The following is a 25,970-nucleotide window of genomic DNA, read 5'->3' as shown; positions in this document are numbered from 1 at the left end:
GGCAGAAATGGAAATTTGGAAAAGCGAACAAAAATAGCAAGACTATCAGAGTCAGACTTGGCGGTGCTATCTAACATAACGGAAACAATTAAATACGAGGCGTAATAATTTTTTTTCTCACCTGCTTCGTGCGATACCTCAAATTCAACAATTCCACTCCAGAAAGGCCAGAGAATTAATTTGCACTTTTTACCCGCGATGTTAGAGCTGATCCATTTGGATGCTCTTGGAACTTCTCTCCCTCCCCAATCAACACTGCCATTTATTCTCTGGGTATTAATTTATAGAGAAAGAGGGCTGTCGACAGGAGTTTGAGACGGTTGATGTCCTTTTTTGTGGGGGGATTTCGGTCCTTGTCTAATAATTAGGTATCAAGTGAGAGAGCTCTCTTCACATAAACATAATTTCAAGAAATTAGCTCAATTCTGTCTAGTAGCAGTCCTCCTTTTCCGGACCCGAAATCACGACACGCCATTCTTGCATATCCATTTGCGCCTTAAAAAGCATTTTCGTGGTTTGAACAGCCACCCTGTATACATATGCACGCCTCCAATATTTTGCCGCCGAAAGGACATTTGGTGGGATGGCGCTGCATCCGGTGAGGCGGGGGCTGAGTTGGTGAAGATGCCTTGCCGCAAGCCACCGCTTCAATACCTCCTGCACGATCGCGACTTCACGAGTGTGGTTCCAATCGCAAAGCTCTGTCGCGAGTGCGCAGTGCGTTGAGCTGGCGCCCCCTCGCAGAAGTAATTTTGCAATGACAAAAACGATGTGGCTCGATGATGATGAGTGCAAATCTTGTGTGCAGCTGCTGGAAGGTCACAAGCAGCGACAGGTGACAAGACCTGAGGCCGAAGGATTGATTTTCTTTTGATTCAACCATTCAAGGGAGAATGATTGAAGGGGAGTGGTAGCTTACGAATATTCAAATCTGGCAATTCTCGCGTTTCAAGTCTTCTTGTGTCACCAATGTTCGGCTCAGATCCCCAATTTAGGTCATGCGGTGCTGAGACAGCATGAAGACTCCAGCACAGCCGCCACGAGGCTGGGAAGGTGGAGCCCTTCACCAAAACAGTGCAGCAGTCACCCGTAAAGCAGCCTTATTGCCATTCTTATATTCCGCAACCCCTTCGCTCTCTCGCCACAGATCATCACAAAAAATCACCATGAGCGACACTTCCTTGGCCCATTTCAATCTCAATGATTGGCTGCACGAGAATCCATACACAAATGGCACACTCGCGGAGGAACTCCAATGCTATGGACTTCCTTATGGTGGAATTGGATTTGCTTCCCATGTCTTGACGTATTACACGATCATTATGCTCTCACATCAACGAAGTCCTTTGATGCCGTGGAAAAGGAATCATCACAAATGGATCGACATCACTCTCACTATCTTCGGTCTCGTCGCATCCATTATCCTTGCCGTCCTTACAATCCTCCGTTGTCGAAATCGATGGCAATTTGTTGCAATGGCGACGTGGAAGTTGGTCCTAAGTGTGACATTTGGCATTCTGAGTTTCCATGCTGCGATGATGGTTCGACCGAAGGAGAAATATCAGTACAGTGGATTGGGACATTTGGAGAGCACTGCGAATGCTATTGAGAATAAGGAATATACGAAGGTCCTTTGGTGGTTGCTGCTATATGTCCCGGGTGTCGTTGCTGGGCTTTCAGGGTTGTTGTCGTTGGTTTTCAAGGAAATCGGACATAACGCCCATGTTAAAATTATTACTGAGGTCTTTGGAACTGTGATTGCTTTCTCGGCAGTCTTGATGCTTATTTTTGGTATCATCGGGATGTGTTCGCAGGGTTCTGGGAGTCGGAAAAAGGAGGCGAACAACTCGTCCATGGAGAGTCTGGGAAAGAGTACTGTGGCCATTGGGGTTATGGTGTTTCTAGTTGCAGGCAGTGCGACGAGTGTATTGGCTGCGTTGTATAGCGATTGGATTTTAGGTGCAATTGCTGGGAATTTGGTTGGATTGCCTAGTGGAGATGTTAGGCTGTTGTATTGGGGATATATTGTGGCAAAGAGATTGCCGTTCCTCAGTTTTTAAGGTAGTTCGGCGGAGTTGGGAGTTTAGAGTTTAAGAGCCTTCGAACTTCAGCTATCCTTTGACGTTCACTTTTATTGGAGGTTGTAGGTTCCAGGAGAGGAGACGCCCACTTTTAGAACAATGGAAGAAATATCCTCCTAGATTATGGTCCCCGTATCTGTTAGGATGGTAAAGTGGTAACATGTTTGGGATCCCTTGCTGAGGGGCCTTTTTGGCCCCTCGTTAAAAGTTGATGAGATGATTCCTGGCTAGATTAGTCTTGGCTACACCACGTCGCGTAAACAGGATCAAACCTGAGCAGACCTGAGCCGAAGTTGAACTAGGCCTGAGCAGGGCTTGAGCAAAGGAGACGTGGTCACGTGAGCATGAGGGTTAGAAAGTCTCAATATTCCTGTAATAACGCCCGTTCTCAGAGGCTACATCGCAGAAACAATTAGTTATCCTAACCGCATTCACTGAAGTAGCATTTCTCTTCATCCGCTTCGCCTGTCCGGCAACGACATTCCTGCGGCCAATCATCTATGATACCGACATGCTCTCCAACAAAGGGCTCGCCGTTTCCAAGCAGAAGCCCCTGAAAAGAGCAAAACCACGACCATTGGGACTCCCACCCCAGCCTTCTCCCAAAGCCCTGCCTCCTCCACCGTAAGGCTAGAAAAGCCCAAAAGCCACCTCCAAAAACTCAAAACCTTCAACGACCCCTCCAGCCACCAAACCCGCCTCATCCGCCTCGCCCGCCCCTTCGCCTGCTTCCTCTAGATGAAGACTTGGAGGGTGTCTGATATTGTGGGGAACCTCTAGATGGGGATTATGTTGTGCTCAATTTTATTTATGTTATGTGAAGCAGTGAGTTGAGGAGTTTCTTCCCTCGGAAGGGACTCGTTGAAGTTCTTTCGCTTGAATTAGTGGTTGAGAGGAGGAGAAAAGATTCATGTACGAGGGCGTCGATTTGTGAAACACTGTGCGGCTATTTCTTAGAAACATAGTTATATTTGGAGGGGTTCGAAGGAGTAAATGGAAGTAAACAACCTCTAGGCGAAATTGTGCCACCCCCTTTTCACTAGCGAGGAGCACTAGTGTCCATCCCCTTCGCGATTACCAACCATCATGCCGATCTTTGCTTTGTTCCCTCTCTATAACATCCGACCCTCCGCTCCACCTTTTGAGATCTTAATGATCCCAAGTCGTGAGTGCAGCGAAATCTGGAGTAAATCTATTAAAAGTGGCCGGACAGAGTTTGCTTTATATTCCAGATGATCAACAATGTCAACATCAAATCTATAAACCTTAATCCCTTGCCCTCTTAACGTATACTTTCAGAACAATCTCCTTCGAGCTCTCATTTTCAATAGTTTAAGATGCCGAAAACTATCGCAGCCCTCGGTGTAGCAGGAACCCAGGTAGGTCCTCTCTCTTACCCCTTCTTAAGACACAGTCACATGACAACCCCTCCCTCCCTTTCTAACGACTCCAGGGCGGTTCCGTAGCCTCGCACTTCCTCTCCCTCGGCTGGAATGTCCGAGGGATCTCTCGATCATCTACCTCGTCCTCCGCCGAAGCACTCAAGGCGAAAGGAATCGACGTGGTGCAAGCCGATGTGGACGATCCGCAAACCCTCATCCCTGCCTTCAGGGGCGCACACGTGATTTTTGCCGTCACTGATTTCTGGGCACCTTATTTCGCGGCTTTTGAAGAGAAATCGAAGATCTCAGACCGTGAAACAGGCGAATACGCTTACGCTATCGAAGTTCATCGCAGGAAGAATATTGTAGACGCAGCGGATGTGATGTTGAAGGAGGAAGGGAGTAAATTGGAGAGGTTTGTGTCTAGTACGCTGCCAGGATTCAAGGAACAGAGTAAGGGAAAGCATACGTATGCTTACCATTTCGACAGTAAAGCTGACATTACCAGTTACTTGAAGGAGAAGAACGAGTTATGGGAAAAGAGCAGTTTGCTGAATATGGGGTTCTATGCGGATAATATCATTTGGTATGGAGGGTTTATGGGTGCTGCTAAGGTTTATCTCCTTCTCTCCGTCCCCTTGCTTCACCCTTTCGATGAATTACACGTTATATCAAAACCGAGTAAATTATGTTGACGAAATAAGAATATGCAAGACGGCATCTACATTTACCACAAGCCTTGCGAGCCCACCGCCGTTCATCCCTTCGTGATCCCAGGGGACACAGGTCTCTTCGTCTCGCTCCTCGTCAACTCGCCTCCGAAGCAGGACTTACTTGGTGTAAGTGAGATTGGGAGGGAGGTGGCGGAGAGCACGGCTACTAGTGCGGAGTTTGGGTGGGGTGATAAGCTTATTTTGCCTTGGCAGGTGAGTTTATATCTAGAGGGGGGGAGATGTGTGCTAATGAGGAAGCTTGACCCAAAGGCTAAGACGTTAAGTTTGAGACAGTATATTGAGCGTGAGGACTGGAAAGATTTTTTGAGTAAGATTTGAGAGCTGTGTAAGGCTGTGACAACGTTGTTGATAGACCTCCGGCGTTGCATCATTGAGTGTGGCAAACTACTTCCTTGGAATATGCTAGCCCAAAGTGTGAAATTTGATCCTGATATCTAGCAGACGAATGTGGACGTGTAAGCTCTGATGGCCTTTGCTTTGATTTGAGAACAGAACGTTTTTTTCGGAATTTTGAAATCATATTTCTTCAATCTAAGGCGCAAATGTCTCATCGACAGTACTTTCACCCAATGATTGGGAGAGGAACGAGGATTAGTTTAAGAAGAATTACTGTGTATTCAGAGGGCAATATCATTCTAATCAATCTGCCTGTGAACATTATACCAATGCTATGAGAATGGCGCTGCAAGAAAGCTAGTGCTGAAGATCCTCAGAAGAAATAGGCAGAAGTGAACCAAGTACCAGGTTCGCGAATTACCGGGTATTTTACACGTCACGTATGAACACAAGAGATTTCTAGAATTCCGATAAATTCCAGAATAGAAGCGTGAAGCTCGTAGAAGCTTGGGAGCGAGGCTAAATACTCCTTAGCGCCATAATTAAGCGAAATGTGTGCCTGAGGCTCAAGCGAATTTTCCCCCTCACAGTGCGGCCTGATTTAATCACCTGAAAAGGCAGAGTCACCTGATAACCCCTAGAGGCTCGTGGTCATTACGATAGCCAGGTTGTCTTCTGCAAGCTTCTATACAATCACAAAAGTCTCTTTTCCCATTCGTAGCTTTGGCATCTCTGTAAATTTTTCTTCGTCGAAGATAAGGAAACCAACGCGAATAAAGATGGGTGGAGAAGACCCCTTTTCGGAGAGAATCAAGGCGGTATAACTGCAATGTACAGTGTTGCCAGAAATCGTAAAACCTAGCTTGCTCGTGTAGAGTAAGATATACGTAAAGACTAATTCCTAATCCCCATCTCGTTATATAAAGTATAGTCGAAAAAAATGGGTAGTTGCGATTCCAATGTTAATATAATGAAGTATTAGATTAGATTAGAATACCGGCTAGTAATCTAATCTATTCATTAAAAATACCCACCATTTATATTTTAATCAGATTCTAAATAAGGTAATCATGAATATTCATGATTATATATTCTAATCTAATCAAACTATTTAAATATTACGGCAATTATATTCTATTGAAGCAAATCATGAATATTCATGAATATTTGGAATACCTTGATTACTTTTTTGACACACTGGGTAGGAGAACGGCAAGGGGGATTCCAGCAGGCCAAGCTTCATGATTGCTCTTAGATAGCATCGGAATATTGGCTCCGCCCCAGAAAAAGTAGCGACCGCGTAAGAGCCAAACATACCGGTTGAACGCCGCAAACATTAGGGGTTTTTAGATTCCGGTAGGTCCAAGATCCAGAACGCAAGTTGGAAGAGCCGATTCGCCGAGCGAGGGGCGGCAATGGGTGTGTGTCGACTCACACGAGCGAGGTCATTCTCCAGCTAGAGTTATACTTTGCTCGGACGAAGGTGACTCGCCGATATCCCCACCCTCTGTCCAATTCGATCCTCGTAGAGGAGTATCTAGTAGCATTGATATGCCCAATTCGGCCCGTGTTCAGGTAGAGTTTAATGCTAGTAAGCTGACGCAGGATAAAGTCCAGTAATCCTTACCTCGATCACAATACAGTTCTAGGCCGAGGGTTTGCTTGTTGTCAACACGTAAAAGAAGTACTCAGCTTGTTAGACTTTCATTCTTTACCAGAGATATATCATGGTTTCCCATGATCGCCTTCCCAATCCCAACATAGTCAAGTTCAACGAAGAAAACGTTACAAAGAGAGCATCCAGTGTTAGCAGACTTTCCAAAACTTGCGATTGTCATTTGACGCTTGAATCTGGCTTTTTAGGGAGTACTTGGTCGAGAATGTGATTGTAGAAATCATTATATCAAAGCGGAATTTGCACAACGTGGAACCACGTTTGAGACTGGTGGGGTTTTTGGTACTGCCTGGGTCTCGATCCCAATCCCATTCTATCCCGCGATCGGCCTGCTGCCTTCTGAAATTATAAGCAAACGAACCCAGCTTGAGATTTTGGGAATTTTGTTGAGGGCCGAGCGAGGCTGAAGTCATACTCGTTCCAAGCAATCGACGGTCAGCATTCCTCTGTTTGAAAAAGTGCACGAATAATTCCTCCGGCGAGTTGTAAGCTCCCGCTAGGTGGTGCTCATTGATATTACCCGTGCTGAATTCAAATCCGTGCTGCTCCTTCTCATAACTTCCGTAGGTTTCAGGCTGAAGAGTGTAGTCTACACCTTCGAGGTCTGCGGAATCAGGTAATATTGCATCTCTCAACTCATTACGAGCAATGTCCGAGTCCATGCTCAGCAACGCCGCATGGTCTGTTTTGAGGTAGTAGAGGAATCTGAATAATCAAACGATTGCCAGGCGACTGACAAAGTTGCAAGGAAGATGAGACGTTTCTCGATATGGTCGCCTACTTGATCTGTAAGTTGTGACTAGTTTAATAAACAATGCTCTTAACTAATACTTTAATAACATCTTTTATCTCATTAACCTTTTATATTAAAATCTTTAGTATTAGACTCGATTAGTAATATAAAGGTTGTTTTAAAAGGGCTAAAATATTTATATATTTAGAAACTTGCTTTTAAAGAATTAATATTTAATATATTAAAAGATTTTTATATAAAGACTACTAATAGTTTCAAAAACTAATTATTTTGTTAAGAACTTTAAGAATTAGTTTCTTATATTTAAAAATATATAATAAAAGTTCTTATAAGTTTATAATAGCTTAATTATATTAAAAGTGATTTTAGTTTTTAACTTTTTATTTAAGACTATTATTATTACGGGTATGGTATTCAGGGCTTGGAAAGCAAGGTAGAAGGTCCCTTATAAAGACGATTCAAAGCTAAGGAAGAGAAAACTAGAATACAGGAGGCTATAAGGGAGTATATATACCCTATAGTATACTAGTTCCGAAGGAGCTTAGCCTTCTAAATATCTCTAGTACATTCCAAGCATACTTCCCTAGTGAGGCGGCCGCGTCACGTGCGTCTAGAAGGCATCTGGCATCTGGCCAGGTATCTGGGAATCGTAATAATTATTATAATAAAAAATGGGTTATATTATAATAATATAAGATATTAAAGAAAAGACAAAGGCAGCCGAGCTATCGAAATAGTTATATAACTAGTATTTAGTTATTATTATAATTATATAATACTTATATTCTTTATTTATTATTTAAATATTTAATAATTACTCTTATATTATATTTTCATAAAAGATTAAATAACTAAGAGCTAGTTCTTACCGATTATTAGTACTTACATACCTTCCTAAATACGTATGAGTCACGTGGGGCGACCACGTGAGCACTGAATTACGCCTCAAGAAGCGAAAAATGCTTAACCGAAACATAGGATGAAATAAGCAACTTTTTATCAAATGGACCGCTGGCGGTATGTCGCTTCACCTCACAATTCCAGAACGTGAGAACTGATTTAAAATAGCAACGGTAGCGCGTTCGACTCCAGATCGAAAGGTTATCCGTTCAAATCGGGGTATGAAGTCATCTTCTCTTTGCAAGAGCATATAATTAATATTCGTTCCAGTGTGGTTCAATGCCATTCAAATTCGCGAATTTTTTTTCTCCCGTCGACCTCTTTTTTTGTGTGTGTGCTTGCCACCTATTTAAGCGAGACATCCGGGCAACCGTGGCAACCCGAGCCCGAGCAAAGGGTGAGGCGAGAGTGAGTAGCGCATAAGTAGAGTGGCAATGGTGATTTAACCGCGTTGGTTGGAACGGAGGTAAAAATTAGATTACCTTTACAAACTCCCCCGTTCTGTTGATGACGCTTAACGGCAGTTCGAAGGGATGTCGAGGAAATCGGGGAGTTCCTGTTGGTATGGCGGCTAAAACTAAGTATATCCGCGAATTTTATCATTTTTATCGCCGAGGGAGTCACGGGTTTTGCTAAATGTTAGACAACTATCGAAAAGGTCGAAGGTGTACTGTACCATGCTCATGATGTATCGACGGCTGATCCTGCTACGACAGTTTCGCGGAGATAGGCTCTCATCGTTCCTTCCCCACTCATTCCCTCACACGCCTTTATATCAATGAAGGGTCTACACTGGTGGACGATTCCCTTTTCATTTGAGCTCAGCACTATCTCGTTTTGGGTATCAACCTCTGGAAGATCCTTAGGCGATGTGTAGGCGTACTAAAAGTGTGGCTGCCTTTGGCCTCTGTTCTGCATGTTGTGCTTTCAAATTTAGGAGGAAATTCAGGGCTACCCTTGATGCTGCTATCGGTAACAGTAGATGCATCTGTCAAGTCGAGGGGCCATACCGTCCACAGGGGACCCGTTGGTCTCCCCACTGAGGAGATGGTTCCGAGTGCGAGTAAAGATTCCGTCTCTAATAGGTATCTCCGAAGCGGTAGTTGGTAGCAAGTGCTGCGCCCATCTTCTGAGGCCAAAGCTTGCACCGAAGAATCCCCCACGTCTTCACCGACGTCGTGTTCTTGCAGCTCTGCGTGCCTTCCAGTGCGAGTGAGACTATTGTGGGGCTCACAAATTCCAACGAGAAAACCGCCATGCTAACAGTCAACTTGCACATCTCCAAAGTCTTCTGCAGAGCCTCAAGATCTCGTGGACATCGTTCGTCAGTCGCTGTACGAGTATCTGCTTCAAGGTATTTCTGATGCCCTGGACGAAGGTATACGTGCCTGGCAGGCTTTGAAAGCAGGGATTGCTATAGATACAGTAGAGTCGTGTTCGGGAGCGTCAAAGCTTCAATGACAGGCATGGCCCTGATAGGAGGGAGTGGTTCCTCCCGACTTCATGATCGCTCAGTGTCGTATATACGAAGGCGGGCGGCATTAAAAACCGTCCATCCGCAAAAAAGCGAGGAACACCAAAATCGCTACGTTTAGAAAATTACACCAAATCTCAACGTAACATCTAAAAGTCTTTAAAATAGTTTTGCGAGATAGAAAGGAAGCAGATCTAACTTTTGTGGAATTTTTGCGATAATTAAATGTGATACGGAATTACAAGAAATTCTTATTGCAAGGGTCGGGATTGCGCCCGCGCTCGCTTAGCGAATTGGACGAATTTTAATGCCGTCTGCCTTCGTAGACCCACGGAATCGTACTCGGAACCTCGTCAAGCTTCAGATGTTGTCTCCGTACTCGTAGGCGGTGTAAGTGGGCAAAATAGTTTGCCCCCGGTCACAAAGCTCACACCTCCCAGGACCAGGACGAAGCTGCACAGCCACCCGAATACATGAAACGGCAACCCCCCAAGAACTGAAGAACCCCTGGAGACCCGATCAACGTCATTCAGACCAGGGGAGAGCGCCAATCAGGCCGGGGCAGCATCGTCGAGGACCGCGCACGCCGAACTATTTGCTCGAGGAGCTTCTAAGCACCACCAAGCAACAGTCGGGCTTGGCATCGATGTCAAGACGGATACTACGGCGAACACCGGCACAGCGGAGGAGTGGATGTTGCGTAAGCGCTGCTGGATGCTTGAGCAGCCCCGCATTCCCTTCTCTGTGAATGTCGCCTTCGTAAGAGCTCGCCAGTGGAAGCTGTGCGCCATCAGAAAATCCCATTCTGCGCAGTGTTGATCAGCAAAGACTTCTGGAAGGTTTCGAGGCGAACTCCCGGGCTGCATCGTCAGAGCCCACCCCTGCACCCTTAACTTAACGAGGTAAGCGAGCATAGCCTTGCCAACAGGCGTCATTCTTGTCGGGCCGCCGATCAGGAAAGCTTCGTGAACAAGATAGATTGGAAATCTCCTCATGAGCATTACCTGCAGCTGACACACACATATCCAACGTTCCACATTCGCAACAAACACAGTCATCGTTGCAGAACAGCGGTCACTACGGCGCGCCTCAACTTCCTGGCTGCGGCTCCAGCAACTACAAGACGATCGCAGAGGAGCCGACTCTCAACGATCGACGAAAGCGCTGCCACTGCGCAACCAGCTCTCACGATGGAATCAAATGGCAATCTGCGAAGGAAGGATACCACCAAGGGTCCTCCTCTGCGCATCCTCTCTCTAGGTGAGCACGGCTTCCGACCGCTCAAAACCCCTCACTAATGTGTCGCAGATGGAGGTGGCGTGCGAGGCTACTCCATGCTCATTATCATCCAGGAGCTCATGCACCGGACCTTTGTCGAGATTGAGGGCAAGGCTCCGCGAAGACACGAGATTCCGAAACCAGCAGACCACTTCGATCTTATCGTGGGGACGGGCACCGGTGGTTTGATTGCTATCATGCTGGGGCGCCTACGATTAGATCTGGAGACCTGCAAAGAAGTCTACGTACGAATGACGAGGAAAGTTTTCGAGACGGACAAAACTATTGCGGGAATACCATACAAAACAACGTTGTTTAAGGCGTCGAAGTTAGAAGAGGCGATTAAGGAGTGCGTGCGGGAACATACCATATTTATGGACGAAGGCAACGACGGCGAGGAACCGGAAGGAGCATACAACGACCCCATCAGCCATTTGAACAGAGGGCTACCTCGGCGGCACGCCAGTAATGCCAGTGTGGCGAGCTTCAGTGCAAGGAGTCCAACTAGCTACCAGTCATCTCGTCCGTTGCACTCTCTTCGGTGGGGCAACCCAGAGGCTCTCCTCTACGATACTCGCGAAAACAGAACAAAAACGTAAGAATCTCCCTCCCCGAAATCCACATCTAAGCTAACAGTAGTAGCGCTGTCACTGCAATCTACAAAGGAACGGCCCCAGGAGATGCACCAGCAATTCTACGATCGTATGATTCACGAAAAGAGACTCAACCCGAATTCGGTTGTACGATATGGGAAGCAGGTCGGGCAACTTCAGCCACGGGACTGGCATTTAAGTCGATCCTGATCGGCGAGTCGATGTTTATCGACGAAGGCGCTGGAAAATACAACCCATGTCCTTTCGCCCTGGACGAGGCTTGCGTCAATGAGTGGCCAGGCCGTGACATTGGAGTGGTCGTGAGTATTGGCACTGGAAAACGACCATCGGGAAGCGACAACAATCAGCATCTATGGTACGAGGGATTCATGGGTGATTTTGCGGAGGCTAGGCGGCGCTTGATCTCGAAAATCGAAGGCTGCGAGGAGACCCACCAGTACATGGTCAGGGATGGGCTCAGCAAGCGTGGAGTGAACATCGAGAACTACTACCGACTGAACGTCGAGATTGGAGTTGGAGAGTTCGGCATGAACGAATGGAATCGCCTTGCAGACATCAGCACTGGAACAAGGCGGTACCTTGGCAAGAGCGATGTTCAGAGGATGAACCATGATGCAGCCGCGAAACTCGCCAAGATCCACAGGGCGAAAGCTAGATTCGAGGGCGAAGCAAAGGGATCAACGGGTGGAAGTTCTATGGGTGGAATGGGAGATTATAAGGGTCTTGAAGATGTCCCAGAAGCCTACCCGACAGCCATCGAGCTCCCCGCCGAGGTCCCCGTCTCAGCACCAAGCAGAACCCCGCCTCCTCGCCCATCATACGAATCTGGCCACCACGACACTCTCGAAGTCCCTGGCAAGAAAAATACGCCCTCTCCTCGCAGGTCAGCAGAGAATCATTCACGGCCGTCTCCTCGCTCCTCAGCTCCTAGCCTCGAGAACCCCAACGCGGACCGCTTTATCGTCCACGCGCCAACACCAAGCGAACACCGCACCGCAGGTGGGGCAGACAAAATAACAATCACAAGCATGGATGAACAACAACGGCCGAAACCACCAATGCGAGTCGAACCGCCACCTCTTCCACCCAAGACCCCAATCCCAGGTCAAGCATCAACGGTCTCAATGAGGCCAAGACCGCAGTTACCATATCCAATTGATGACGGCCCGCCACCTGTGGTCAATATGGCGAGGAAACCAGATTATAAGGGAAGATGAATGGATGTTTTAACGGCTTCTTGAAGATATTTGTTTCGTCTGGGATTTATGGGATGGCGTTTGGGAGGTGGTCTTGGGCATAATAAATGCAAATCAATGATTTTTTTCTTTCTTTCGGAGTTATACGGGATAGGAAATGGGTATACCTCATATGTTTGACTCGGGCTGCGGGCATGGGATCGGGTAGGACGAGATAGCTCACGAATGCAAATCTTTTCATTATTGGTAGAATGTTCTCAGTTGTGGGAATACGGAATGGACTTCCTCCACGGTCCACCACACTTTGGAGCACGTGCACATGCAGAATATACAGTTTTGGGTGTACTCTTCTGACGGCGTGGACCGAGAGGGAGGTCCAGCCGTTAGAAGAGCAGTTCGCGCAATATCGACAGCATACTGTATCTCCTTGTAAATCAATGTTTCAGTCCGGTATAGTACCGCCTTTCCTTCAGAACCTCACCTGCTAAAAGAATGTTATTAGTAAATAGATCACTCTGTTGCAGGCGGATCAATCCAGTCACCATATCTGGATTTTATTTTCCGTGCTCGGCTGGTAACGAGATCCAGATGACGCGGGAGGGACTCCTTCGGACTCTACTACCGCAAGCCTTGCGGACCTTCCCCAATATAGCTCCCTTGATATTCCCAAAGCGATTGGAAACGTTCGTGGCTTTCAGGGACTAAGTTGTTTGGTACGCACCCTTGACATTGACGGTGAGGGAACTGCTCTCTGCTCTCAAATTATTTGTCCATGAAGCGACAAAGTCGTACAAAATATGCCTTCTTATCGATGGACTAGATGAATTCGAGTGTTCTTATTCCCAGCAGATCAATCTCATCGAGTTTATCCAATCAATTTTTGACCGCGGAGGTCAAGCTCTGCGTGTCCAGACGGCCTTGGAACGTCTTTGAGGATACCTTTAATACTCGTCCATGTCTAAGACTCGAGAAGCTCACATATGGAGACATTCGATACTATTATTCCTCAAGCTTATCGGATAATCTAGGCTTCGCGACACTACAACGTGGCGATCCCAACGCTGCCTCTGACCTCGTCGAAAACGTCTCAACGAAGGCGTGTAGTGTCTTTCTCTATGCCATCCTTGTTATCAATACCTACTCGAAGGTTTGACCGATGGGGAGCAACTTTCCTATTTGAAAAAGCGGCTGGATTCTGCCATCGGATCTGGTAATCCTCTTCTAGTAAACCTTAAATTCCGTCAATTTAGAAAGGATTTCAGAACTATTACAGATTATACGAGCCTCGTCGAAAGCAATCAGCATTCTCCATTGATCATATGCTGGCGAGCATGATCCGGATTTCGCTTTCAAATTGCCAACAAACCCTTCACCAATTACAATGATCTCTTCAAGGGTCGAACTTATGACACGACGATTAAATGCCTGTGGCAAAGGGTTGCTAGGATCTCAGAGCAGCGACTCCAAAAATGACCCGCATGCCATGGTCGGATGTCTACACCGTACCGTCAAAGATTACATCCAGAAAACAGACATCTGGGATACGCTTGTCAATGCAACTAGCCCCTCTTTCGATCCAGGCATGCGTCTTGCAGCTTGCTACATCACACATATCTTATCTCAAAATAGTGCCGACAAATTCATTGGATTGCGTTGTGGAAGTATATGCCACCGTCATACGAACTCCTCCCATGTTCTGGGGTGAGGTGTTACATACATTTGGATGATTCCCAACTGTTTCCCTTAAGATATTCAACTACATCCCTTGGAAGAAGTCGAAGATGTGATCGACGAAATTTTTACCAGCCTGTGTGTCAAAGGATTAATCACATTAATCTAATGGATTAATGGATTAATGTGACTAGATTGTAATTAACGCAATTCAAGATTTTTTTTAATTAGATTAGAATAGAATAATTAATCTGATTAATCATACTTAATCTGATTTCTCTGTCACGTGACTATAGTAAAATATCGTTTACTTAATAATTATTAAATAACTAAGGCACTTATGAAGTAGCCCTAGTCAAATTAAGCTAGGGCTTATATAATAGTAGCTAAATCCCAACTTTTAATAAGATTAAACTAGTTATTCTCCTCGGAATCTCCATATTCCCCCTTTTATTATCTAGCTTCGGCTCGCTTACCAAGCGCTACCGCCCCTAATCACGCAGTAGGGTAGCGCTAGAGCTAGAGCGGGCAAGAGCGCTACCAGATTCGGCTAGTGCTGTCACGTGTACGGTCACGTGGTATTAATCAGATCAGATTAATCATGATTAGTCTAGTTAACACGTGAATAGAATGCGATTAATGAGTTTATTCTGTGATTAGATTAGATTAAGGCTATTGATCTCATCTAATCTACACACAGTTACCAGGGGGGTCCCGATCCAACCCCCGAACAACGACAGAGTACCTTACCGTCATTGTCATTTGGGACTGTATGGAATGGAAAGCTTGAACCATTTCTTCACCTCACAGCGAAGTGGATCAAGGGACAAGGAGAAAGTTATTGTGGTGGATAATAGCAAGCCTTTGGTGGACAGAAGTTCAGAACACTGTCCAAGCGGTGGCGACCCGCTTCGGTTTTCTTCGAGCAAGCGAGTTCTGAAGTTCACGATCGACATCTGGGTGAAGATGAGGTTGGATTCATGATAAACCTTAGCTGGGTGTTTACATACCCAATCTTCCCAATGCTAGGGTCAAACTGTGTCGCGGCAGCAGCTGGTGGGGTCGAGGTGGCTGCGTGGATTATGCCCAAAGCCTTTCCATCCAAATACAGCTTCTTGCAGGTCTCCTCACTAATTGAGCGGGCTTCCTGCTGGACGACGGTTACCTAATAGAATGTGCCGATCACTGAATCCAGAATGTAACGTATGTTATGATTGGATAAATGGATTTTACACTGCAGTCGGGCTACCACCCCGACAGCCTCAACCCCCACCTTCTGGCGGGCGCTCTTCTTCCCCAGTTTTTATTCTTTGCAACTACATTGTTCGACTCCACCCTCGTGCTCTCAAGGTCAGTGCTCCGCATGATCGACCATCAACATTCTGGAGTGTCAATTGGCGAAGCGGCCTTCAATCGGATATCGATCTTTTCCTAGCTGGAAATGAAGATTCATTTGTGTCCACTCAGCCTCGTAGACTTGTTTCTCGGCGACTATTTCGTTACAAAAGATGTCAAGTTCATTATGCTCCGTACGTCAATGCTCCGTATGTTGTTCAATAGACTTTCGGAAATACCTTCGCGAAAAGAGATTGCTCGCCATCCAACTTGGTTCTTGGGAGGATATTTGCAAAGAAAAGCGATGCCGTTTCTGTCGACTAGTTCGGGACGCCATATTTTTACACGCACACAAACCTTCGCCAGAGTCTATCATCAAATTATCAAATAAAAGGAGTTGGAAATGTTGCACCAGCTACAACGAGTATCATGGAATTAGGTGGAAAGCTTACTCCAACGAGTTTGATCTTCAAGCCTACGCTAAGAAAACCCAGACCGATTCTCGATATCAGTTTTTCGTCTATTGGGACTTGGAATCGACAGAAATGGTAGAAGTTCTGCTTCGGCCGCTATGTGACGGCCCCTTTTTCGGAAGAGCCGTGGATCGAGATCACGCAGATCTGGCTCTGTGTCGCAAATGGCTGGAAGCGTGCGATAACTATCACGCCGGATCGTTTGGGCAGTGTATCGGCAAGAAAAGTTCGCTAAGATTCCTTCGGGAAAATCTTCGCTTGATTGACGTTGACAAGAACAAAATTGTGAAGGGAGCATCAGATCGGACTCGATATGTCGCACTATCGTATGTCTGGGGGCAAGACAAGATGAAGAGGGAAATGCCCAAGAGCTTGAAAGCAGCGGTTCGGACGGGTGAAGACGGAATTGAAACCATCGAGTTGCCTGAACTCCTGCCTCGTACTATACGAGATGCTCTTGAGGTCACTCGTTCAATTGGCTATCGCTTTCTTTGGGTAGATTCTCTCTGCATCGTACAAGATGACGACGAAGACCGGGACTTGCAGATCGATATGATGGACGAGATATACAGCAATGCGACCTTAACTATCGCTGCTGGGACAGGCCTACGTAAGTCTATCGGACTCATGTCCTCAACTTCTTTCATTCAGATATATTGTCATTCTGCTCTCGGGATTGGCAGAACTGTTCAGAAGCGACGGCACTCGAACATCAAATAACTAACAACTCTTCTAAATAGATGCAGATTGGGGATTACCCGGGGTTAGCAGACCAAGGCACTACACTCAACGCTCCGAAATCGTGAATGGGGTCGAACTTGCTGTTGAATTTCCCTCTTTCCGCAGTCTCAATTCGGGCACCTCGCTTATCTGGAACAGTCGAGGATGGACATTGCAGGAAAAGGTACTATCCAAACGACTGTTGCTTTTTACCGACTTCCAAGTGTATTTCAGATGTGCGAATTCGGTCTGCTCTGAAGATGTCGCTATGGAAACTGGGGCACTTTCTACCAATATGAAGAGGAGGCCGAATCCGTTTCAGTGGGGAGCTAATCGTGACGCTCCTAGCTCACTCGAAAGGATTGGCGACCTCTTGACGTTCAATAAGTTAAAGCTCACCGACAAGAATTGGAATCTAACATTCCTCCCAAACTATGTGGCTCTAGTCGCAGAATTTAGCCTGCGAACATTTAGCTTTAAGAAAGATACGCTGAAAGCAATGTCGGGAGTTCTGTACAATTTGGACCAATCGAAGCTGGCTTTTCCTGGAGGCTTGCCACGAGCTTGGTTCGCAGAAGCACTCCTCTGGCAGCCAGAATACGCCAGCACGTATTCCATTAACCCCGAATCCAGCCGACTTGGAATTCCTTCCTGGTCTTGGGCAGCATGGGCACTGGACCGAGGTTGCGTCTGGCCGGAATTCGCCCGCCCGAAGGCCCTCGCTTGTGGAGGGCCGCAAATGACGATATATGTCGAGGATAAGGGAGAATCGATTCTCTTGTACTCTACAGACGTCAAGAGTGGAAAGTTTTCGGAATCCAGGATATCAGCCACATCGATGGCTCTCTCAATTAGTGCTCGGCAACAGCTGAAACTCTCCGGTACCTTGCTCCGTTTCGAAACACCTATACAAAGATTCAAAATCGGTGCAGCGACAAAAAACCGCGATATGTCGGAGAAAGCGCTACAAACATTCTACCTTCTAGATCACGCTGGCTCTTGCGTAGGGAAGATATGGACTTGTGCTCGTGTTGCCGGGAAGCCCGGTGACCACGAGTTCATCTTCCTTTCCATCAGGAAAACGGGCGAAGCTCTGGAAGGGGCGGTGGCTGAGGAGTATTTCCCTAAGGGCCCGTCTCGGACTGTACTTAATAAGGACCCCACGACCGGTGCCTATACGGGCACGTCATCTACGGTCGAGGGCCCTGTATATCGGAATCCATTTGACTGGAAAGTTGAGAATGTCATGCTTGTGGAGTGGAAGGGTAGCATTGCCTTTCGGGTTGCGGTAGGGCAGGTCATTTCGACAGTTAGGGAAGAAGGGCGACGGCAGATGGTGTATCTTGGGTAGGATGCGATTGGTAGAAGTCATCCTTCAGGTTTTGTTGAGGAAATTGAGGGATTGAGCTTGGGAGGGGATTGTCAGGGTGGGTTTGGTAGTCTATGTTGGACGGGCTACTCCTGTTTAGGTTTGAGAATCAGATACCCATTACGTTTTTGGAATATACGAAGAGCCTTGGTAATGCGCTTCAAGTCTTCTAGCTAGTCGTTGGTAATACCTTCTATATTTATGAACATAGATACTGCTTTGAAAGGACCATACTCGCCTCTTTCCTCTTGTTTCCTTCTGATTTCCATTTTTCTATCTCCCCTTGCTGGATAACCGCATCTCCTTTCTTGGCTTCAACCACACCCATCGTATTCGTAGGTAGATTGACCCTCATCATCTTCTGCGGTTTGGGCTGATGCGTGCCAAGAACCTGCGCTGTAGAGCATTGAGGAGGCGCCGTGTCTTTGCCCGCCCGGTTGAGGCAGCGGCCTATGTTATCGCAGAGGTATTGAGGGTGTTGTATTTCCCTTCACACACGATTATGTCAGTTGCCGAAATCACCTGGTTTTACCACCTGTTTGACCAGGGTACTAGACCCTATATATAAACCTGTAAATCTACTCTTAGAACAGCAATCGAGCCTTTCTTTCCCAACCAACAGATTGTTTCGTATCGAGAGGAAGTCGCGTGTGTCTGTATGTTGGCGCGCGTGTGTGGTAATGATGCAAGCGGAGGGAATGGGGATGAATATCTAATAATAAAGAGGTGTTGAAACTAGAGATGTGTGTGAACGCCCGACATTCGACGAGTTTGCATAGCCTTGCTGCACCTGAGTTCGCTGTTGCACTGTCCAGTGGAAAACGAGGTGTCAGGGGAATGGGGTAAACTTTGCCGAGCGGATTCAGGGGTTAGCGCTTGAGGGAAAGGGGTTGTGCGGTTTCCGAGGGGCAATGATTTCATAACTCGATCATTACATAAGTAACTTCTTCTCTGTTTTTAATGAGTGGGTTGTTTGAAAAATCGTAGCGGGCGTGGGCGGTTGGCTGGTGGATTCTTCTAGAAGGTTTTGGTCGTTGTGGTTAACCGGAGAACCCAACACGAGTGGGTCCTTCTCTGCGGCAACACCTCAAAGTCCCCTCACGAACCCAATACCAGATGAAGAAGGATATCACAAACAGTTTAACTCAAGGGGTGGACTTGTGGGCTACCGTGGAAGCTGAGATCCGACAATTAGTAGGTTCTGTCCTCCATGCAAAGCCAGTGTAATATATGTGCTAACATCTGTTTATGCTGAATCCCACGGTATCCGATTACCTCAAGTCTCTCTTTTTCCGGACCACAGCTTACCGGGCCGCTCGATGGCAAGACTGTCACAAGTATTTGCGCGATGCTGATCTGGGATGATGGCCCTGCAGCTGAAAAAATCGTCATTGAAGGTAGCCTCGATATTGAAGATATTGTTAATATAGGGAACAATAACAAGAGCTATTGGGTCATAGTGGTAAAGCCTGAGCAGAAATGTCGGGTTTTGGGACGATGTAAATTTTGGTTGTGCCCTATAACAAGCAGCGACATACCAAGCGGAGATACCGGCATATCGGGTTGGAGCGAATGGGTATGGGATGCACGCCGGAGGCAATATGGGAGATATCGATTGTTTCGAGGCGTATATGAGTATGACTGGCAAGACCCAGAACCTTCAGCTTCATCGACCTCCCAGGGCCAGAGGCGGTAAAAGTGAGAATGCCCTTTTATAGCGTATTTCAGGGCATTGGCCCCTATAATTCGCTTTTCTTTAAGTCTATATAAACACTCACGTGCGACGGAATTACAGTGTATTGAAGTCGTTTCAATAATAAGGATTATAAAAAGTAATACTATTATAAGAAATAAGAAAGAGATAAATAGTATATATTAGCCCTTTTTCTCCATGTCACGTGCCTCTAATAAATAGGTGCGTAATGTTGAACTAGCTAAAGCAATATAGCTAGGGTCACGTGCTTGCAATGTAAACCAAGTAAAACGTACTGAATTGACTGCTGTTCTACAGTGGTAAGTAGCCCGTATATATAGCCCTGAACCCCCTAAGTCACATGCACTAAACCCCTAAACCAGAGAGCCTTATACTGAACCATTCAACCTCAGCTGAACTGATTTAGCCTCACAGGGCATATTATGCCCTGTATCAACCTTACAGGGCATAATCTTCTCAGTAATAAGCCCATGGCTTAAGCCCCATTAGTACACAGCCCCTAAGGCTCTGTTCCAGGGCTTACTAAGCCTATTAGGGGCCTCAGGCCCCTAATTTCAACACGTAATACCATTTCAAATGCCCTTTTACTTACCCGGCCAAACGGGCTCTTAATGGTAAGGAGACTTATCTCAGAATCCGTTTCTATGATTTCTACTACCTTGACTTTTTCACACCACAAATCACATATGAAGTATAATTGATTAGTTACTTAGTAGTCACTAAGTTAAGCTAATCAGCTGGCCGACCCTTATAAACCAACCAGCCAGGAAATATCCTCAGTTGATAACTGACGGGCTTATTGACCAGCCTGCAGTCTGATCTCTCGGGCGTCCAAGTCACCATAAACCCCACTCATTACGTTGTACCAGCGCCGTTGAATTCACAGGGAATCCAACATACTGTCATGTTTTCTGTGCCACGTTATCCTTCTCACGCTCGAGGTTTATCGCTACAATTACCGCAAAACCAATCCAACCACAAAATATGAAGACGAAATTCATCGCAAACCCCTCCGCACTTAGAACCAAAGGAAAACAAAAGCGTAAAACCAGAACCATTATCGCGCAGCAAGAGCGAAAGCCAAGCATCTTCAGACCATTCTTCAGATCTGTTAATTGAGCGACACAGAAGAACGCAGTCTCGGAAACTAGCCTTGCACATTCCACTGTGAAGAGAGTAACCAGTCGCATTTGATTTTGTTGAACTTGTATGGACTTGATGCGGGACGGCCGGGGCACTTTGTCACGGTACACAAGATAGATTGACAATCCAGCACAGCATACTGCAACCGCTGCGAAGGCCAAGCCGACGAGCTTAGCGCCATCAGCCCACAACACATACAGCGGAAGTCCGACAATAGTCTTGCATGCCCAAACAATAGACCGAACTTGCCGCAATGCTCTTGAAGCCAATGAATGAGCACCCTTTCGTGAGATCAGAGCTTCCAACCCTCTGACCTGCCTGTCCGACGCGCCTCTCAGTTTGCGAATAATGCTAGGATGGCCCAGGATCCTCACTTTCTGATAGTGAAATACATCTAGCAAGACCGGATGCACGATTTTGTCGGCCTCTATCCACCACTGGTCAAAGACATACGCCTTGTGATAGACGAACAATTCGAGGATTCTTACACTATCATCAAGCCTGGGATGGATGGTATTCTTCCGTATATGTGATGCAGTGTCTGATATGCGATATGCAGGTTCAGTGTACTCCGCGAGCCAAGTGAGAAGCGCGAGGAAAGGGGTTCTGCCTTTGTAAAACTCGTTCGGGGATGCACCGCGATCAAGTAAAAGGCGCACCATCCGCTCCACGGCAGCTGGTCTAGCAGGTGCGATTTCACCATCGTAGAACCCTGCCCAAGTGGCATAATCGAGGAGCGGAAGGTGACTTCCACATCCATATATCAAGTTGGGCTGTTGATCGAGTTTCAAAGCGACATATACACACAGGCCGCGATGAACAGCAAACCGCAGGAAGGAATGCTCGTCAGACCACTCTGGCATCCACATGATCCTAGGTTCGTTTGGTTTCAAGGAATTGGAGAGTAAGTCATGCGGCTTTGGCTTTTGAAGAGCCGCGGAATTTGCTAACGAGGTAGCAACTTCGTCGAGAGCATATTCATCCGTCTTTCCCGTATGTTCTTCATATATTCGCGCGTGATACGTGAGACGATCGAGCCTTTTTTGACTGCTTGAATCCTTGGCGTTTCTCAGGAGCTCATACAAGTTCCAGCGACACAAATACTTGTGCGGATCGAAGTTTTGCCCTCCCCGAGATCTCAGAATGCTCTGGGCCTGTGAGGTGCTAATGAACTCTTTGACTGTAGCATGGATGAAGCTCACATGGCCCGAGACTGAGTCAACTTGAACTAGATCGCCAATGGATGCCTTAATTTGCGCCACCACGCTCATGTTCGACTTTCGACCACGGAGCGATGTGCCCCTGTTGCCAAAGTCGTCATCTTCCAAGTACTCGAAGGCGCTCATCTTTAGATCTTCAGTCGTGACACAAAGCACTTGCAATACCCTTGCAGACAACGACTGATACACCCGATCAATGCGGTTGATAACCCTCATGTAACAAATTTCGAGATCAACGGGCAGGGCATCCAGCCTAGACATCAAAACTTGTAAAGTGTCTTGGTTCATAATTCCCTTCAAGAGCTCTCTGCATACGAAAGCTACCCATAAAAACACCCCCTGCGCCCTCAAGATAATCTCATTGAAGAAATCCTGTTGCTTGATGCTTTCGTTCCGCGGTAGATTCCGTAAGAAGCGTTGATATCGATCATCTTCGCAGAGTTTGCCTCTGACCAAACGCATCATATCGTTCTCCGTGTAAGTATGCAGGCGAAGCTTCCGGCATTTAAAAGGCTTCTCCTCATCTCCCGTGGCTCCAAAGTGGTAGTCAAAGACTGGCCACTCCCTGCTCGAAAGACAGACTTTAATGTTGGTCACGGAACCTAGTCGTCCGAAAAGCCGCGCAAGATCATCATGGTCTCCTTCGAACTCGTCGAGACCATCGATAAAGAAGCAGAACTTGGAGTCAAAACTGCTCTCTTGACTCAGCTTCCAAAAAACGTCAAGAAGTTCGTCTTTCATCCAGTGATAGCTTTGGCCCCAACGATCGCCGCAAGCCTGTGGCATAAGTTGAGGGCATTCGGTAAAGATTTGCGAGAGCAATGTCCGCAGAAGGCCCTCCTGCGTTTTCTGGAACTCTTCTCCGCTGCTCCAGAAGAAATAGGTCGAGAATAATAATCGCTGTCCTCCAGCCCAATGAGTCAGAGATTGTTTGACTATAGGATGGTGACACAGGAGCTTCATCAGCGTAGACTTCCCACAACCCGGCTTCCCGGTAATCCAGTAGACCCCGCCGCTGTCCCTCAACCAGTCGTCGAAACCTGTCTCGGGTAGTCGACCGCCCAACTCCGACTGAAGCATCCACTCAAACGTTTGCCGATGAGCTAACTTCACCTCGCTTTCTCGAGCACCCATATTTGCATATCGCAGACTTTCTAGAACCGAAAGTTGGGACCGAGTAGTCCGTACTTCTTCAACCAGCTCTCGTAGGAGGTTTTGGGCCTCGATCGTTATCTGTGTTTGACGAGAAAGTGAGTTAAGAAGCTTATCGCGGAGGTCCATGATGGTTGATTCTTGATTGATGTTCATCTCCTTGATGCGCGCTGACAGACCTTCCAACTCGGCCAATCCGCCTGATTGTTCATCACTGAGATTGATATCAGCTGGCACTTTTATTTACTACCGAGGAGGGCGGCCTACTGGACAATTGATATCAGACAGCACGAGAGCTCGGATTGCAACCCTAGAAGCTTCCTGTGGAGTTGCTGGACTACCTTCTCCTTCCGCATAGATTTCGCAGCCACGAGGAGGCTTTCCGTCAACCGATGCCTTCCTTTCCTCTTGAGATCATCTAAGATGCTGGCTAGCTGACTGGCGGCATCTCTGCATGTAATCACAATTACTCTGAGCTGTCGGTCAAATGGCGACTTTCGCCCCAAGCGTGGGGCATTATCCGCCGGTGCAGTATCAAGGCATCCTATGAGAAATTTCGTCCGCTCTACCAGCGACCCAATTTCTACGTGGCTGACCGTAGCACCTGTGGCGGACTATTCACTGAATCAGCACTACTTGCCCTTCATGATGTCGTTTTCGGAGATAAGACGGTGTATATATCATGAGTTATAGCTCTTAAGACATCGCCTGTCTAGAGGGTATCGGCCACTCAAACAAGACAAGAAATATCGAAGGAAATACACACCTGGTAGATCTCTATCGTGCCTGATATCAAGCTGGAGCTGAATTGGATGAATTGCGCCGCGCTAGCTGCAATGCCCAACGCCGTGATGGGATCCATGCTGTCGCAAATTCATACATTCAAGCCAGACACGTGTGAAGACATATAATGAGGAAACCAACGCAATTAGGACCGCGCGTAGAGGGCAAAAGGAGAAAGGGGCACCATTTTGACGAGGCTGGGTCGCGGTCCAGGTGACATGAATTGACGGGGCCCATTGGGTGTCAAAACGTGGCGGTGTTGAGCTGAAACAAAAACAAAAGCGCCACGGTTCTTTCTTGATATGAAGTTGGAATGAAATTAAGTTGAAAATACTCTTTATAAGGATTTCAAATCAATGATTTGAGTGTCTCGAAATATAAATAATCGATAAAATAGAGGACCTACTAAGTGAGAATTTCACTGCCAGAAGTACCTACCTTGATTGCACATGACGCGCTAGGTCTAATCTGGGTAGCCCATGGTCACATCACCTGACCACCTCTATTTCTTTTTTTTTAAAGCCAAGGAGTCAAGTTTATATCTAGATGTAAGCATACTTTCTAAAACATATCTTGGGGAACCTAATAATCGTTCGGCGTTTCCCACCTACAATTCGCCTAGCACGCCTTGTAGGTGAGGGATAGCGATACGCACAGAACAGCGATATGTTCCCCCCCGTTCGTCAATACGAGCGATTGGTCAATCGGGGTCCCCATTGCCCAATCGCGGGCCCCGATTGCTTAATCGCTTGCTTAAGCGAACTTCGGTTCATAAATACGAAGTCGAATACGAGCAAATTTTTAAAATACTAAAATATTTTAAAACTCATAAATTATTCAAATCTTATTAATATAATTTATTAGAAATAGTTTAGTTAATTATATTAATTAAGTAATATTAGCTTTATCCTTTTATTAGAACTATAAAACCTTTTTATTATCATTTTAATTTAAAAATATAAAATTATATATATCTTTTAATCTTTAATAGAATTTAATCTAAGAAAACTTTATTTAAATCTCTTATAAGTATTAATCCTTTTTATTTAATTAAATTTTGGCCTCTATACTTTATTAGAAAGTTATAAATTATTTTAAAATCGGGCACTTTTATTAGCGAATCGGGCTCCTCGCTTAGGTCCGATTGATCAATCGCTCGTATTGACGAACGGGGGGTAACAGATACGCAAATCGCACCAAAATTTGTATGGTCAAATCGGGCAGATTTGCATTACAACAACGCCTTAATTTTTTAGTTTTAAAATTTACTAAGCTAAAGGGCCTATACCTTGGGATCAATTCCCAATACTTAGACACTATTTTATTACGCTGCGTTGTGAGAATTCAAAGGGAGAAAAGGAGAGATTCCCACCAAATCTCAGATTTGCGTATCGCTGTTCTGTGCGTATCGCTATCCCTCACCTACAAGGCGTGCTAGGCGAATTGTAGGTGGGAAACGCCGAACGATTAAGCAGAATAAAAAGACAGGAATGAAAGGTGTTGGCACGTGATTAAAGAAAGAAATAATACTTATTCTTCAGGATCTATGCCACCTTTACTCCCTATCTTCTATGCCTCTTTTGTTTATACTCCTTTAGTTTTCTTATGTTCACTTTTTGCGGTATTATAATGGGGATATAAAACAAGTAGTAATACATAGAGATAATGGGCTTCCACAGCGTGGGGTCACAGCGTATGAGAGACGTGGAATTAGTGAGTGAAGGTTGGTTGATTTCTAAGAACAGAGAAGGAAAGAGGGGTAATATAAGCGGACTGCGGACTGTACGGACGCCCGGAGGTTACATGACTGAACCACGTGACCAGGGGGTAAAATCCCCACCACGGTATTGGACTGTAAAGAGAGCTTTGTTTGCTCCTTTCCTTTCCCACTAGGGCAAAATCATTAGGTTCAGGACCTCATGTTTTCGAAATACTCACCACTCACCCCTCAATCACCCATAATTGC

The 25,970-nt window shown here is 46.2% G+C and overlaps 9 protein-coding genes across 9 annotated transcripts; 7 read left to right on the top strand and 2 right to left on the bottom strand.

The window, feature by feature from the left end:
• The first annotated feature begins 1,155 nt into the window (after nt 1-1,155).
• K444DRAFT_615689 (uncharacterized protein) lies at nt 1,156-2,238 on the top strand. Its single transcript, XM_024880775.1, has one exon. The coding sequence runs from the start codon at nt 1,167-1,169 to the stop codon at nt 2,058-2,060; it is 894 nt and encodes a 297-aa protein (XP_024734132.1). The 5' UTR covers nt 1,156-1,166; the 3' UTR covers nt 2,061-2,238.
• A 1,162-nt stretch (nt 2,239-3,400) lies between these two features.
• Nucleotides 3,401-4,603, top strand: K444DRAFT_692803 (NAD(P)-binding protein; the record flags this gene model as incomplete). Its single annotated transcript, XM_024887828.1, has 4 exons — nt 3,401-3,460; nt 3,535-4,077; nt 4,201-4,389; nt 4,550-4,603. The coding sequence occupies exons 1-4, from the start codon at nt 3,419-3,421 to the stop codon at nt 4,601-4,603; spliced, it is 828 nt and encodes a 275-aa protein (XP_024734131.1). The 5' UTR covers nt 3,401-3,418.
• A 1,736-nt stretch (nt 4,604-6,339) lies between these two features.
• Nucleotides 6,340-6,870, bottom strand: K444DRAFT_632356 (uncharacterized protein; the record flags this gene model as incomplete). Its single annotated transcript, XM_024883469.1, has 1 exon — nt 6,340-6,870. The coding sequence occupies one exon, from the start codon at nt 6,868-6,870 to the stop codon at nt 6,340-6,342; it is 531 nt and encodes a 176-aa protein (XP_024734130.1).
• A 3,463-nt stretch (nt 6,871-10,333) lies between these two features.
• Nucleotides 10,334-12,560, top strand: K444DRAFT_49411 (FabD/lysophospholipase-like protein). The gene is made up of 3 exons (XM_024873257.1): nt 10,334-10,596; nt 10,645-11,209; nt 11,257-12,560. Exons 1-3 carry the CDS (start codon nt 10,527-10,529, stop codon nt 12,443-12,445), a joined length of 1,824 nt encoding a protein of 607 aa, XP_024734129.1. The 5' UTR covers nt 10,334-10,526; the 3' UTR covers nt 12,446-12,560.
• K444DRAFT_692797 (uncharacterized protein) lies at nt 12,418-13,559 on the top strand. The gene is made up of 2 exons (XM_024887827.1): nt 12,418-12,874; nt 12,927-13,559. The coding sequence occupies exons 1-2, from the start codon at nt 12,676-12,678 to the stop codon at nt 13,127-13,129; spliced, it is 402 nt and encodes a 133-aa protein (XP_024734128.1). The 5' UTR covers nt 12,418-12,675; the 3' UTR covers nt 13,130-13,559.
• On the top strand, nt 12,959-13,691 carry K444DRAFT_692793 (uncharacterized protein). The gene has a single exon (XM_024887826.1). It carries the CDS (start codon nt 13,245-13,247, stop codon nt 13,575-13,577), a length of 333 nt encoding a protein of 110 aa, XP_024734127.1. The 5' UTR covers nt 12,959-13,244; the 3' UTR covers nt 13,578-13,691.
• Nucleotides 13,692-14,304, top strand: K444DRAFT_49427 (uncharacterized protein). Its single transcript, XM_024873261.1, has one exon. It carries the CDS (start codon nt 13,806-13,808, stop codon nt 14,127-14,129), a length of 324 nt encoding a protein of 107 aa, XP_024734126.1. The 5' UTR covers nt 13,692-13,805; the 3' UTR covers nt 14,130-14,304.
• Nucleotides 14,305-15,421: 1,117 nt separating this feature from the next.
• On the top strand, nt 15,422-18,226 carry K444DRAFT_566187 (HET-domain-containing protein). Its single transcript, XM_024877122.1, has 2 exons — nt 15,422-16,513; nt 16,644-18,226. Exons 1-2 carry the CDS (start codon nt 15,604-15,606, stop codon nt 17,972-17,974), a joined length of 2,241 nt encoding a protein of 746 aa, XP_024734125.1. The 5' UTR covers nt 15,422-15,603; the 3' UTR covers nt 17,975-18,226.
• A 2,221-nt stretch (nt 18,227-20,447) lies between these two features.
• Nucleotides 20,448-24,083, bottom strand: K444DRAFT_665634 (uncharacterized protein; the record flags this gene model as incomplete). The annotated part of the gene is made up of 3 exons (XM_024887094.1): nt 20,448-23,435; nt 23,489-23,835; nt 23,988-24,083. The coding sequence occupies 3 exons, from the start codon at nt 24,081-24,083 to the stop codon at nt 20,609-20,611; spliced, it is 3,270 nt and encodes a 1,089-aa protein (XP_024734124.1). The 3' UTR covers nt 20,448-20,608.
• Between the last annotated feature and the right edge of the window lie 1,887 nt (nt 24,084-25,970).

The sequence above is a fragment of the Hyaloscypha bicolor genome, assembly GCF_002865645.1.
Source record: "Hyaloscypha bicolor E unplaced genomic scaffold K444scaffold_117, whole genome shotgun sequence".
In the NCBI taxonomy this organism is placed as follows: Eukaryota; Fungi; Ascomycota; class Leotiomycetes; order Helotiales; family Hyaloscyphaceae; genus Hyaloscypha; species Hyaloscypha bicolor.
This window is presented reverse-complemented; position numbering and strand designations above follow the sequence as displayed.

What these genes read in the sequence shown, in the direction of transcription:
- K444DRAFT_692797 (XM_024887827.1), top strand. Translation starts at nt 12,676, where the DNA reads ATGTTCTCAGTTGTGGGAATACGGAATGGACTTCCTCCACGGTCCACC. An exon ending in TAAATCAATGTTTCAGTCCG is followed by an intron (nt 12,875 to 12,926) that starts GTATAGTACCGC and finishes GAATGTTATTAG; the next exon opens with TAAATAGATCACTCTGTTGC.
- K444DRAFT_692793 (XM_024887826.1), top strand. Translation starts at nt 13,245, where the DNA reads ATGAATTCGAGTGTTCTTATTCCCAGCAGATCAATCTCATCGAGTTTA.
- K444DRAFT_566187 (XM_024877122.1), top strand. Translation starts at nt 15,604, where the DNA reads ATGTCAAGTTCATTATGCTCCGTACGTCAATGCTCCGTATGTTGTTCA. An exon ending in CGCTGCTGGGACAGGCCTAC is followed by an intron (nt 16,514 to 16,643) that starts GTAAGTCTATCG and finishes TCTTCTAAATAG; the next exon opens with ATGCAGATTGGGGATTACCC.
- K444DRAFT_49427 (XM_024873261.1), top strand. Translation starts at nt 13,806, where the DNA reads ATGATCTCTTCAAGGGTCGAACTTATGACACGACGATTAAATGCCTGT.
- K444DRAFT_615689 (XM_024880775.1), top strand. Translation starts at nt 1,167, where the DNA reads ATGAGCGACACTTCCTTGGCCCATTTCAATCTCAATGATTGGCTGCAC.
- K444DRAFT_49411 (XM_024873257.1), top strand. Translation starts at nt 10,527, where the DNA reads ATGGAATCAAATGGCAATCTGCGAAGGAAGGATACCACCAAGGGTCCT. An exon ending in TCTGCGCATCCTCTCTCTAG is followed by an intron (nt 10,597 to 10,644) that starts GTGAGCACGGCT and finishes AATGTGTCGCAG; the next exon opens with ATGGAGGTGGCGTGCGAGGC. An exon ending in CGCGAAAACAGAACAAAAAC is followed by an intron (nt 11,210 to 11,256) that starts GTAAGAATCTCC and finishes TAACAGTAGTAG; the next exon opens with CGCTGTCACTGCAATCTACA.